Genomic DNA, 14,058 nt, shown 5'->3' on the forward strand with positions numbered 1-14,058 from the left:
GTTGAAAATAACAGTTCCTGCATCATGTATTTCTATTTTCCATTGCTAAATGTAATATTATTGTTCAATCAAGAAAGAAGAAATTTAAAAAAAAAAGAGGATCCCTACTTAACCGACTGTAATTCTTTCAGGAACTTGACCTAAAACACAACCATTTTTTCCTCGGCCTAATCAAAATGAAAACTTGTCCATACGGGTAGAATATATAACCTACAGTTCTTATTGATAAGCTCCTGATCCAAATTACCAAGAAAAATCACTCACCACATTTCTTTATCTCATTTATTTGGCTTTTCAGATTAATTTTCTTATTGGTGCCCTGAATTTAGATACACAATTTAGACAGTTAGTAAATGTTATTATTTTTGGTTATTGTTATTGGGTAGGCCGACTACTCTCTCTTAACAGCCAGGGGCTGAATTGCGAGGAGCGCACAATTGGCGGGGCTAGATCACAAGGGTCTGGAGCGGCTGCCATTCGGCACTAACGCAGGTGACCTCAATACGACAATTGCCCCATGTGCGGCCATAGGACTGTAGGTGTGGCTCTCCTCCAACACAGGACCTCCATTTAACGTCCTATCCGAGGCATGTCCCTAACAGAAGCTAGGTACTTATTTACACCAGTCCTGAGTGAAGTGAGGAAAGTCGTGAGGGAGAGGGAGGAGACATGTAAACAATAGATTTAATGATAGCATAGCATTATATGTTTGATTATTGTGTAATCGATAGATATATTAGCATAGATTTAGTTATTTTAACTATCTGACTGTTTAAGAACGCTAGCCTTCATGAAACGATTCTCTACACTGAATACGTTGCATGTGATATTGAAACTACTGTACTGCATTTAGCCCATGTGGGCATGAACGTGCAAATAAAGATCATTGTCATTGTCAGTAAAAACAAATCTGAGAGGAGCAGATATGTACATGTATCTGTGACCATCACATTGGTCTTCAGGGAGTATCTGACCCACTCACTTATAACTGAAAGGGTCAGATATACCCGCAGATGTGCTGAGTTTTCTCTTTTGGTGTTGATTTGTTTGATAAGAGTTCAAGAACATTTAATTCATGATAATGTAATTTGAAATAATAAATCAAATGCAAGATGTTTAATGCTATTGATATCCATCCTCCCTTACACTCCCTACATCCTCCCTTGTACATGTAAAGGGGAACATGTGTCCCTTTCATTTGATAAATGCAATTTGATACATCTAAATCCATTCCCATTGATATGTACCACCCAGAGACTTAAATGCAATCGCAGGATTGCCTTCACAAAAGGGAGCCTCTCAGCTTCTTCATGCAAATCAAAGATGGGACTTTTAGCTAAGGAAATCACAGTGGGAGCACACCTTACCAACAAGACTAGTGCAAGACTTTCAACAATTGAAATGTCAGAGTCGCATGAACAATAGACTCCCTCCACTGTAACAATCAATCAATAAGATATTCTGGAGGAATCCTTTGCACTATTACTGGTCTTTCCAACTCATCTGCCACCTATCTTGCATGTAAAATGGAATGTGACCTATCACAAAAGGTTGTGCCAAGACATTTTCTATCTTGAAAGCAATTTACAGATTGATTTCCCTTATGAATTCTGTGGTACTGAAGCGCCAAGATTGCCAGTTCTAGCTATCCCCAGCTGCTAGCATGTCACCTTTAGCCAGTGATGGTTGATTTACATGTAGTACTACATGAATCAATGTGAGCAGAGATATCTATCATTGTATGACCACTCAAATTCATAGACATTGTAAAGCAAAGATTTTAGGGGGTGGTCAGTGGAAATAGGAGTAAATTTTATCTGACTTGCATTCAGTCCCTGTGTGTTGCAAGATGCAGACCTTGTTTTTTTCTGCTTACAGATGTAGAAAATGTATCAAGATAGTCACAATATACCAATGAGGTTTAATCTAACAATAGTATATAATTATGGAGTATTGACATCTGTCAATTAGTTGACTTAAGTTAGATTTCCCCCGTACCATCTGTACAGTGAGAGGAATTACACTACATGTATGCAGCATGTTCACTACTCATGGAAGCTGACAGAAAAATCTATTAAGGGACCATAAATAGTAGGAAAGCAGTGTAGCAGGCTGGACTCTACCCCTGCCCAGATTGTACCTGGGTATATTCCTGCCAGGGGGAGATGCTGGACTGCTACACTGGTTTTCAGTAGTGATAACCTTCTCAAACATTGTGCTATAAGTTGAAAACAATTTCCAATCCGAGCAGATTCTAGCATTATTAATTGTTGTAATCCAAGATGTGTAAAAGTTTAAAACTTAAATTCTTCCCAATATTCACTGAGTCAGACATGCCTTGTCTTTACCTCTCACACACACAGACACAGTAAATGCCACATTTTGTACTTCAATCTTCTGAAAGCATGGCCGCTACACCCACGTGCTCCGTCAGATGTCTCCAGGTACAAGCACACAAAATACAGGCTTTCATGTTTCAATGATCAGCAAGAATTGTTAGCTCCATCTTCGTACATGTGCAATCACAAAAGACAAGAAGAGACCTACATAACAGAATGCTTCAACAGCAGTCGGGAGTTCACAAGGGAAAACCTAATGTCAACATCTCCCAACGTGAGGTATTCTGCAACAAACGCCTTCAAATGGATTTCTGATCCATGAACAAATCACAGATCTGAGAGCAGTACAAAGACCTCACATCAAAGATGTCAGCTGCTCCTATTCATTTTCAGGGCCATGCACATGTCCTAGGCATGCCGACTTCTCAGAAATGACATGTACGATATCGATGTACGTACCTCATTACTGCCAATACCGGTACCAACCAGCTCCATACCGACCGCCTTCTGAAGAGCTTCTTTGTTGTTTTCTGAAAAGAAGAGATGATGAAAAAATGTAAAGCTATTCTTTGGAACTTAAACACTGGCGCAAGTGGCCAAAAGCAAGCAGGGTACATGTAGGCTTCACTATCCTGGCAGTCCAGAAACAGCTTCCCCTATCTATAAGGCTGCATCATACAGAACCGTCCTGATCATGGTTAACATCCATTTGCGTCACTGACCCTTGTCTGACCCGTCACTGACGACCCTCTGACGAACATTGACGCGTCAGAGATATTTTCTGACCAGTCACTGACGGGAAATCAGAGTTATCGAATGGCGCACCATTCATATGCAGGCCGTGGTAACATCACAGGACAGTGGGAGGAGAACTACTTCGCCTCATGCGGGGCAGAAAATTACCGATACAAGATCTCGCAACAATAGAAAAAGATGGGCCGGGATCTTGTCCGCATTTTAGTACGTGTTGATCGTATTAAATCACCAATTATATTGACATTTTTACAAGCAATGCTTTCTCAGAGTAAAGTTTTATTTTTACTTTATCAGTTCTATATTTTACCTATGAAATCTTATTTGGCTGTTGTTTTTCTGTTTGTCACAAAATCAGCATTCCCTGCTAGCACCGGTCGTGTCGTACAGATTTGCAAAACATCGAAGGAAAATTGTCAACAGCAATCATGTTCACAACACTGGATGAGAATGCTGTGATCAGAAAATGCTCTTCTGATATTTATTTTTTATGTTATATTTCTTGATATAAATAATGTTAATCAATAAAACAATTTGAAGAACGTAGTTTTCACAGCATTTGCCGGCAACGCAGACATGTAGCATCCCGATCGGTCCGGCCGACAATCGTCAAAACAAGCCGACTACGACCCCGTTCACACTCATTTTTTTCAATCGCGATTGAAGTATAATCGTGATTGTTCGATCCGATCGCGATTGAACGCAAAAAAAACTTTTGCGTTCACACTGCTTTTCGCCAAGTGGATTAAGTACGCCGTGATCTGATCGCGATTGAAGCACGATTGAAGCATGCTATCGGCGATCATCTGGTAAATGTTGTTGTCCTTGTTGTCCTTGTTTTGTGTCTATTTTTCCGCTAGACATTGTCACTTGGTGCGGTAAATGTCCCTCTTTCGGTGACATTTCCACAGTTTGGCCTGCACCTCCTCTCTCCCCCAGATTGCGATGAGGACCCTGGTCTCCTCATCGCGCCATCTGCCACCAGCTGAAGTTGCTGACGGAGTTTTATTCTTCTTCTTGGGCATTGTTGACGATGAAAAGTTGTTGTTGTTGTAACAGAGCGATCTGACGTGCGGATTAGGTTTGTTTTCCCGCGCGATGCAAACTATGACCCCATGTACCCGCATGTATGACCTCCCACCCCCGGAACCAGCCGAAATCTCCGCCGATCGCGATAGAATGAATCATAGTTGTGTTCACACTCAAAATTTGATAGGATTGGATTGGATCCGATCGCGATTAATCCAATCAAACTACCTCCGGAGGTAGTTACAATCCAATCGCGATTGGATCGTTTTGGATCGTTCCAATCGCGATTGGGAGCGTTCACACTGAAAAATTCAATCGCGATCGGATTGATTCAATCGCGATTATACTTCAATCGCGATTGAAAAAAATGAGTGTGAACGGGGTCTACATGCGGAAATCATCTCCTACCGTATTTTCTCGATTAAAGTACGCACTTTTGAAACTTTTCAAAATCCGAAAAGTGTCTCAGGATATCGCCAAAGCGTACTTTGTTTGAGGTCACTGTCTGGACAAATTGGAACAGAACCTTAAACCAGCCGGAACACGGACGAGGGGACCTTTGAATTGCACCGATTCGTCCATAAAACGTTTGGATAAGAATGTTGACGCGTGAAAATAAAGTTGAACTTCAATAAACGACAGTGTTTCATATGTGCATCATTGATATTAACACGACAAATAGATACGTACCGTACTAGTACACAAGAAAGCTGACGTACTGAGCACCCGGCGCCCGGATCAAGTCATGCCGCCGGCATGGTTCGGCACCCAGCCGATCCCAGTGCCCAAGGAACCCCGAAAAGAATACCGGCACCGCAAGTACACCATAAAAGACATCCGTACTGACATGAATTCGTTTATTTTGTGATTTTCAAAGAAGAAATACAAATCCCGATCCCCGGTGACGATGTTGTTTTGAGGTTACGTTTCACCACTTCCGGTAACTTCGGCGGCAAAATTTTCGATAAAAATGCACCCTAAAATATCTTCAAAGCGGACTCTTTGACAGACGACTCCTTTCTTTTAAAGTTGGCCCGTTAAATTCTGCGCATGCACCGATATAAACGTCATAATACGCATAATTTCGGCAGGTATATCAAAGCTCGGACATAGAAACTCGGCCTGTCTTGTCGCCTCCATTTCCCGCCACGAATTTAGCAGCAGCCAATAGGAGATGCGTAACGCGATTGCGTCACGCAATATTTGCATAGTATTACGCAATCCAAGCCGCGGGAGGCGTGTCGGGGCAGCGAAGGGCGCGGCAGGAAAGCATTGCGGTTTTCCAGTTTTCGGTTGGATGCATTTGACGGGGAAATACCGGGTCTCGAACTTATATGATCATTTTTTGGTCTTACACGAAAATTATAAGAAAGTAGGCCGCCTAAATATATAAGTAGGAGACGACTTTCGCCACCAGCCCGTTTCTTTTGACGGTTGTCTACCGGGCCGATCGGTATGGTATGCGTCGCCGTGAAAACTATATATGTTATTTTCAAGTTCGACGGTCGCGTTCTTCGTATTTATATAAAGAAATAACTATATATCGGCAGTATATCGGGAGAGTATTTTCTGACCACATCATTCTCAATTTCTTACCCAGTGTTGTGAATATGATCGCAATTTTCCTCCGATGATTTACACATCTGTCTCACGGCCGGCGCTATCATATGAACCGAGCAGGGTAACCATGATGAAGTTCAACGTGTTTGTAAAGGATGAAACAGTTCCCACTAGAATACTTCAAGAAGTTACGACACAATCACTTAATAAACGACTTAAATGTATTTTTAAACAATTATTTGTGGTAGTAAACCGCCTTCAGGACATGTACTTGTCCGAACATTTCAACTGTGGCATCGGCCTGGAGAAGGGGTGCATACTTTATTCGGGTTTTCTCATTTCACGTTTCAAGGCCGCAAATTTGCCTGGAACTTTGCCCGAATCGGGGGTGCGTACTTTAATCGAGAAAATACGGTACTTATATATCTGGGCGGCCTAATTTCGTTTAATTTGCGTGTGAGACCTAGAAAAATATTAGATAAGTTCGTGTTCCCGAATGAAACCTGACCCATCTCATTAAGTTGATTAACGCTGACCAGTCAGAGTTCAACTCTGATGAATTCTGTCGGGATTTTGACTTCTGAATAACTCTGACGATTCTCTGACCAGTCAGTGCATGACGGTGCTCCGACGTGTCAATGACGTTCCAGCTTGTTAACTATGACCAGGACGGTACTGTAGCATATCTTATTCTTTGCTATCTTATTTCTTTTTTAATGAATTGAGCCAGCAATGTGCTTACCAGCTAGGTGTGCAACTGTAGATGCGTTGAGTCCCTTGTCATTGGGTCTCACCAGGAACGAAACATGGTTGTCCAGAACACTGGAAAAACAAACAAACAAATAAACAATTAAAAACATCGATCTGAAAGGCATTCTTGTAACAAACATTACTTCAATGCACTATCATTTTCTTGTAAGAGTTATGAAGTACTACAAATTCATGGTTGGAAATTTTCCAGTTGTTATACACAAATCTTAAACAGTTACAACTAGAGTTCCACGACCTCATACCATCCCCAAATGATTTTAAACTTTTTGACTGATGTATTATGAGCATTTCTCATTTATCATGAAAATGAGGTCATCATTTGCCTACATGTAAATCATATCAGTTGATTACCATCTCCACCGAAATAGCAGAAGTTGTCTTAATTATGACAGTGCTATCTTAACAAAGAACGCACGCACGCACACACACACACACACACACACACACACATACACACACACACACACATACACACTCGACAAAACATACTGTATTACCAAGTTTATGATGTGCCCTCTACTAACCTTATATCGGAGAAGATCTCATTTGGAACTCCAATGATGTCAGCAAGCGCATCACGAACCTTTGTGCCATCATCATACGTCACTCTGACAACAAATCAAACATTGAAATTTTAGTTTCATTGTCCTGAGCTGATTTTATACGTCTATTTTGTACATGTATATGGTGAAAAAATAAACAGGCGCAATAATGCAGTGGGGGAAAAGCTCCCCCTCCATTCGCAGGTTCAAACTGGGACGTACCAAAGACTTCAAAAATGGTACAAATAACTACTTCTACTTAAGTCAGAGAATGAGAGTTGAACACACTCCACTACTAGTGGAGTAGCCTCATGCTATAGTGGCCCTGTGTGGCCATTAAAATAGTCATGTATTGGAACAAAGATATGGGTACCACCTAATAAACCAAAGGGGTGGGGAGGGTTTCAACTAACAGCAAAAATACTAAGCCTGAAAAATCCTGGCGCAGCATCAAGAGTTCTACCATAATTCTTGCTGCATAAACAATTCAGTGCCAAGTTCAACCATGTCTGAGTCTGGTGTGTCTGATAAGAAAAGACATATGGAAAACTTCCCCTGCAGCCTATCCAAAAGCCCATACAGCAAATTACAGTAATCAGAACAGGGTTACCGTAGTGTAATATTTTTCAGCAATGAATCACAGCAAATAGGTTCCTACTTTAAATTAAATAGTCTTACAAATGGCTTTTTCCCAGAAAGCTGAAATCAGCAGGGCAGCAAAGACCATTCCATTAGAACAGGCCTGGGATAAGTGGTAAATTTCCTGTAGGGTACAGTTTTTTGGAATCTCGACAATCAAATGTCTATTTGTAATTTTGTTTCCATCTAATGGTTGTCTAGTAAAAAGTCAGAGGCTTTTAAGAGGATCATGTATCTATAATGATTGGAGAATGCAGGAAGGTCGAACTAACTAGTACATGATTGTACATCTGCCACTGGAAGTCTGACCATTAGGCTGTAAGGATACAAGCCAAGCTTTTAAATGCCCATGGTCTCTAAAACTAAGATGAGTTCCCTGGCAACTAAGTTAAAGTCGAAGCCAGAATATCAAGTGCACAGCTTTTATATTCACACACTGCTACATTGGAAAGTTAACTGTGATGTGAGCTGCGAAAGATGAAACACATTGTCATTGACAGTATAAAGTACATTTATTTTGTACTTTGTATTGACAAACAAGGTACATGTATGGCCGACTTTACCTTACCGACATTATAAATTTGACCTTTCCAGTCCTACACAGAAACGTAGCAGCATTGAGCATTTTGAATTCTGACTTGTATTGACTACAGTTTAACAAAACTGCCTTTTCTACCTTTACACGTACATGTGTAACAACCTTCAGAATATAATCCACAATGAAAGTTATTCCAAAAATTCTCATTGGCAAGTACAATTGAATATCAAAAAATAATCTATTCCCTTATAATTTCTTAATCATTTTTACTTCATGGAAGGGAAACATATAGTTTCTGCTCCATATTTTCTTTTTCTTCCATTCCAAAAAATAAGGTCAATGACCTGGACTGGAGGGCTGTCACCATGGTTGGTAAAGTATCAGACACCCTGTGGTGTTTGACTACATAATGTAGGAAGTGGCAGGACAGAGCTAGAGGGGCTGGTCACCATACATTATGAAATGTATTTGGATGAGAATAAACAGAGCAGTAACTGTTACTGTTTGGCTATAGTTAAGACCATGTGAAGGTAAACATTATGTATTTGCTTGCCAACTTGTTAACTTAGTTTCTAGTTCTGTTACTGTACTTACTTTCTGTCAAAGACCAGAAAGGCGTGGTTGCGCTCGACACTGGCCTCCATGGCGTCCTTCAGGTCAAAGATGCCGACCTGGCGACCTCTGTTATCTTCAATAGGGATGAACCAGGCCTTACTGTCAATGGTCGGCTCTTCTTCCTTCTCTTCTTCTTCACTTTTAAATTTCACTAGAAGAAGAAAGTTACATGTTATCAGGTCAGACCTAGTCTGAATACAACTAGCAAATAAAGGGAGAAATATTGACAGAATACGTGACTGTTTAAAAAAAGACCGCAGATTCTAGATGAAAATTTCCTGTCTATAGGATTTTAAAAAATGTGGTGTGAACTGAAATGTTACTTTCTGTGTTGTTACACTGCAATGGACATAAGGACTTTGTGTCAAGAATATGACAAATAATGTTTGCAAGCTGAATGGGCATAATCTTCCAACAGCACTGTCTTAAAGGTTATAGAAATGAGCAAACCTCATATCCATGAAAGTGGACAAGTTTCTTGAAGATGATCGAGAGATTGGGGACTTCTTTCAATGTGAAAAAGTCTGATTTTTCTCTTTTAATCCAATGCCTATATAGAGACGATGTCTAATTGTAGAGACTGTTTTTCAACAAAGGAGCATGTATATGCTTGCAAGCATGCATAACAAATAAAATTTCAAGTTCAAGTAAAACTCCTTACATGAAGGTGGACCGTTCCTGAAGAAACTCTGCTGAGAGGCAGGAGACTTCTTTTGTTCCCCTTGATCCTCCTGAATCCAAGTCTCCTCATCTTTCTTCTCCTCCTGTCCATCACTGTCAGCATCTTCAGCTTGTTTCTCCTCCAGCTCCCCTCCTCCCGGGTCCTTCTTACTAACCTCTGGGTTGGACGTGTCTTCCTGGTGCTCATCACTACTGTCTGGTGCCTCACCGGTGCCGTCTTCAGTTTCTCCATCTGAGCCTCTTGTTGTTTCTTGATCCTCAGCATCCTCTTGGCCTCCTGAAAGAGTAAAAGTTAAGGTAAAAACGGTAGTTCAAGGTAGTCCCATAGGCTTTTTGAGGTCGAAGGAACAGTGGGTTGTGATCTACCGTGTCTAGGTAACGGTATTGGAAGGCGGAGCCCATCCCTCTAGATCTCCTTCCACCACCTTTTACCTCCCGATTGAATAAGTTTTCTGGGTGGAGTGAGGAAAGTCATGTTAAGTGCCTTTCCCAAAGGCAAAACATCGGTGGCATCAGGGGATTCAAAGCCAGGACCTTTGGGTTCTGGGTCAAAAACCCTAACTGTTACGCCAACACGATGCCACTATTTTCTCAAATATATAACAATGTTAACTACATGACATTGTATATATGCCATATTTCCCCTGAGGCACAAACCGTTGAGGGACCAAAAATCTTGACATATAACGTGGGGTCCCATAACTTCAAACGTCAATTTACGAGTTCGACATCGCATTGCACCAGTGTCGGTTGTCTGAAAAGTGTTGCGTTTTGACGAATGATAAATTAGAGTGGAGGTGTTTAAGGATTTTCCGTTGTCGAGTTAATTTTACACCGTCCATGCACTAATTCACACTATAATCTCAGTCGGTAAAACCAGAAAAATGTTGTTATGAATATAGCGTTCCACATCGTTCCATTCTAATCAGGGTACCGTAACTTCGACATACAAATACCTTTGTCTCTCCTTAATTTGTCGGCACGACTTTCAGTAAACAGACAGAATAATTTTGTGTCAACTAACTTCAGCTTCCCTGTGGTAATTTTTTTTTTTCACCGTGCGTAAGTTGCCACCGATGCGGGGCGCGCTGTGACTAGGGACTGTTTACGCCGCTTGTTGCGTTCCAAGCATGGTCAACGTTGACGATCCGTTCTTTGGTACTAGTATGGTAATGAGAGTAGATACTTCATTTCATACAAATGGTCCCGTAACATGAACTCACAAATGCCACAAGTGTGCCACAAGTACGTCGCAAACTGCCGGGGAAGAATCGTTACACCGGAAACTGAAATTGTGACATTTGCACTCGGCCCGGCACCGCAAGTGACCAGAAAGTACGCGGCAAATCTCCCTTTTTTTTTTCAGTCAATTCGGTACAAAGTGACGACTTATTTTAAACAACAGCATCAGTTATTTTTAGATCTCTCTATTCATGGTTTTCTATATTTTTGTTTTGAGCAAGCAATGAGAAATCGCCATTTACATTCAATGAACTTCGTGTTTATGCATTCAGAGATCACCGACCCGTGCCGCCCACATCAAAGCCAGCGGCCTGTCAGTCTTTAATCAACATGCGGGGTTAGGTTACATGTTTGCAACATCAATGCGACCGGGAACTTATCAAATGCAAGTTTATCTGACGTGTTTCAAGCTAGATTAATAAGATTTGCGGTTTTGGAGCCTCACTAGCTCGTACATGATTTAGACAGGGGGACCGTGAAACGTCAACACTGTAGCATCACATTCGAATCTTGGTTAACGGAATGGCCGTGACGTAAAGGGGGAGGGCGTTCGAAGCCGCGGTTATTTTGTTATTTAAGACAAGTTTAATCGCGACATAAACTAACAAACACCTACGTTTTTTGTGTGTTTTGTATGGCTTTATGCCTCATGTGTAAAACAATAAAGTTTGCGTGCCGATTGTTGACTGTTCTTTATGTAAGAGTTGCCATTACGCAATGAACTTGCGTCGAACGTAGCCATTGTTTGTAGCCAAATTTTCCTGGTGGCGCAAAAATCAGTTAACTGTACACAAATCCGTATTTCATTCAGACGACAGCTATATGCATGAACTTAGGTTCTCTGCGTTTTTATTCAGCACAGTGGATAGAAACAGACATGTCTCTCTTCTGCATAAGACAAAGTAAAACTAGTTCGAAGTTATGGTACTGTCGAAGTTATGGGACCCCACATTACATGTATATAAAGATTAATAATGTATATTCTATTAAGTGTTATATGTTAAATATTTTGTTATCTTTGAAGTCATACTTTAACATTATGATTGTGTCATTCAATTATGTTATAAAAATCCAATTTCAGTGGTATCCGTCCAGTAGAAAGTGGGCTTTAAGATCTACTAGTTTTCCCAAGACTCACTCTCCAACATAACAAAAACTCAATTCAGGGAAAGCTGCTGCCATTCACACTCATCGTGCTAGAAGGCATTGCACTCCAACAAAACAGAAATTCTTTCTGCTTCTTAAAAATCATGACCATAGCATGCATCTAGAATAGAAGATACAGAAACTCAGATTTTTGCTACAGTACCAAGAAAAGCTGCTGAAGCCCACAATCAAATTTTTCCTCATTTTGTCGACACCAATGTATATAGTTTACGAATTATCATAAAGAGTCATAAAAACTTGAGTTTCTTCAGTTGAGACCAAAAAAAATGGAAACATAATGATCATAACTTGGGGTGGATACTGGTTCAGCTTAATCAGGTTTAGGTCCAGAGGTTCAGGTTCAGGTCAGGATACTGTCTAGTTGACGCTTGGTTTTATCAAACCAATATCACGCATAGAGAATTTTAATCTTAAAAGACTGATATGCACGATCACAGTGGGACTAAAAGGTTATTTTTATTCAAATGTACTAAAGGTGTACATGCTCGCATTAGAAACAGATGTAGCAATGTATCATTCGTCAGAAACACTAGCGCAAAAAAACAGACAAAATTATGCAGTTACTATTACATATACAGTATTCAAGGACATGTAAAAAAATATTGTGAAGTTTACCAAGATACTGTACAGATTAAAGACGTAAAGACGCCGGTCTTTTATTATTGCTGCAGCAGTAGCAGTATGTGACTATAGCACTGCTGCGAAACTAAAACCACCGACAACATCCCACGTCATCCTTAACGCGAACTCAAATCCCTGCATTCACAGTAATAAGACAGTGTACAGTCAGGTAGAGACCAATCTTCATTGAGTACAGCATGCTGTCTGCCAAAGTTGCTTGTTGTTGTTGTTGTCCTTGTCTAACGTCTGTTATATCGCTAGACGTGATCTCTTGGTGCTGGGTTACGCTTGGTTCAGTTAATTGTCTCTCTAGGTATTTAACTCTTGGTGACTTGCGCTTGCGTGATGCTGGAAGTGAATCTAGGAGAGTGCATCGAGTCTGTGCGTACTTTCAATGTACCGGGAGAATGCTACCGGGAAAGTACATCTGCTTGTTGTGTCATTATCAGACGTAATGCCACCTTTGGTAGGCGTGCCTCTCTTAATGGTGTCGACACGCCCCGTGACCCACCCGGGATCTCCCATACGATTCCTATCAACGCGACTGTCAATGGAGACCACCTTCTTTTGTTAGTCAAAATATAGTGGCGGTATTGTGCCTCTACACAGGCAGTTATCGGCTCATTTTGTACCGAGTTTGCTGATTTTTAGCGCAACTTTTTAGTTAACTTGTTGAGGATTTTTTTTTAAATTTGGCGCAGTTATCCAGCATTGGTGACAATGCGCCGTGCAGATATGCGGAGTCACTAACAATGCAGTGAATGGGAACCAGTTTGGGATTTTGGGATTCGGTGCAATTAAATGGAATGTGCGTTAATCCGGGGTGCAATTAAGTGGCTTCTATTGTATTACTATGTAAGGGGTTGAACCCCCCGGTTATCTTTGAAAAGCGCCACCAGGCGATAATGTATTTCTGGTAAAACAAATAAATAAACAAACAAAGGTTTGTAAGGGGTCAAACCTTACAGTCTGGTCTTCAGGTTGACATAATTTAAAAGTCACTTGATACATTTGTATGTCAATCCTTCCACAAATGTGGTAAATCTCAAAGATACAAAAACTGGAAGTTCCACTGCAGCATCACTGCAAGCCACTATGGGGCCCAAAATTTAACCCTTGTCCTGCTGAGGGTTTTTTACGCAATTTATATCATTAATTTGATTTCTTAATCAGGTCATATTCCCTTGACTTTTTTTGCGCTGAAGTGGCATTGTTACTTCCGCATTCATTGCATTTTCCTGCGGTGTGATGCGTTCAGCTGAAAAATACCCCCAACCCATACATATACAGGACTCACATATAGGCTCTGTATATACACAGAGCCTATACATGTATATAGGCTTCCCGTAGGACAAGGGTTTCTTCATTTCGAGGTCTCATCAATATCAAGACCTACATGTACCCACATACCAAATATCAATAAAGACAACCCATTTAGGCCTTCTGATATAGTTATAATGTTGACAGACACACAGACACATGAACGCTACCCAAGACTTTAATTTTTTGTACCTTTGCCAGAACTTTAAATTATCAGAAAAATAGAGGAACAACAACAAAC

The 14,058-nt window shown here is 40.7% G+C and overlaps 1 protein-coding gene across 5 annotated transcripts in view; it reads right to left on the reverse strand.

Moving 5' to 3' along the window:
* The window catches only part of LOC136447354 (receptor-type tyrosine-protein phosphatase N2-like), a 104,665-nt gene that overhangs the window by 53,057 nt on the left and 37,550 nt on the right, over nt 1-14,058 (reverse strand). For all 5 annotated transcript variants that reach the window (XM_066446182.1, XM_066446184.1, XM_066446183.1 and 2 more), the window contains exons 7-11: nt 9,448-9,744; nt 8,766-8,937; nt 6,977-7,060; nt 6,424-6,503; nt 2,799-2,869 (exon numbers count right to left, since the gene is read on the reverse strand). In XM_066446182.1, coding sequence (XP_066302279.1) covers nt 2,799-2,869; nt 6,424-6,503; nt 6,977-7,060; nt 8,766-8,937; nt 9,448-9,744 — 704 coding nt within the window. The remainder of the gene's footprint in view (nt 1-2,798; nt 2,870-6,423; nt 6,504-6,976; nt 7,061-8,765; nt 8,938-9,447; nt 9,745-14,058) is intronic.

Source organism: Branchiostoma lanceolatum, chromosome 13 (genome assembly GCF_035083965.1).
Source record: "Branchiostoma lanceolatum isolate klBraLanc5 chromosome 13, klBraLanc5.hap2, whole genome shotgun sequence".
NCBI lineage: Eukaryota > Metazoa > Chordata > Leptocardii > Amphioxiformes > Branchiostomatidae > Branchiostoma > Branchiostoma lanceolatum.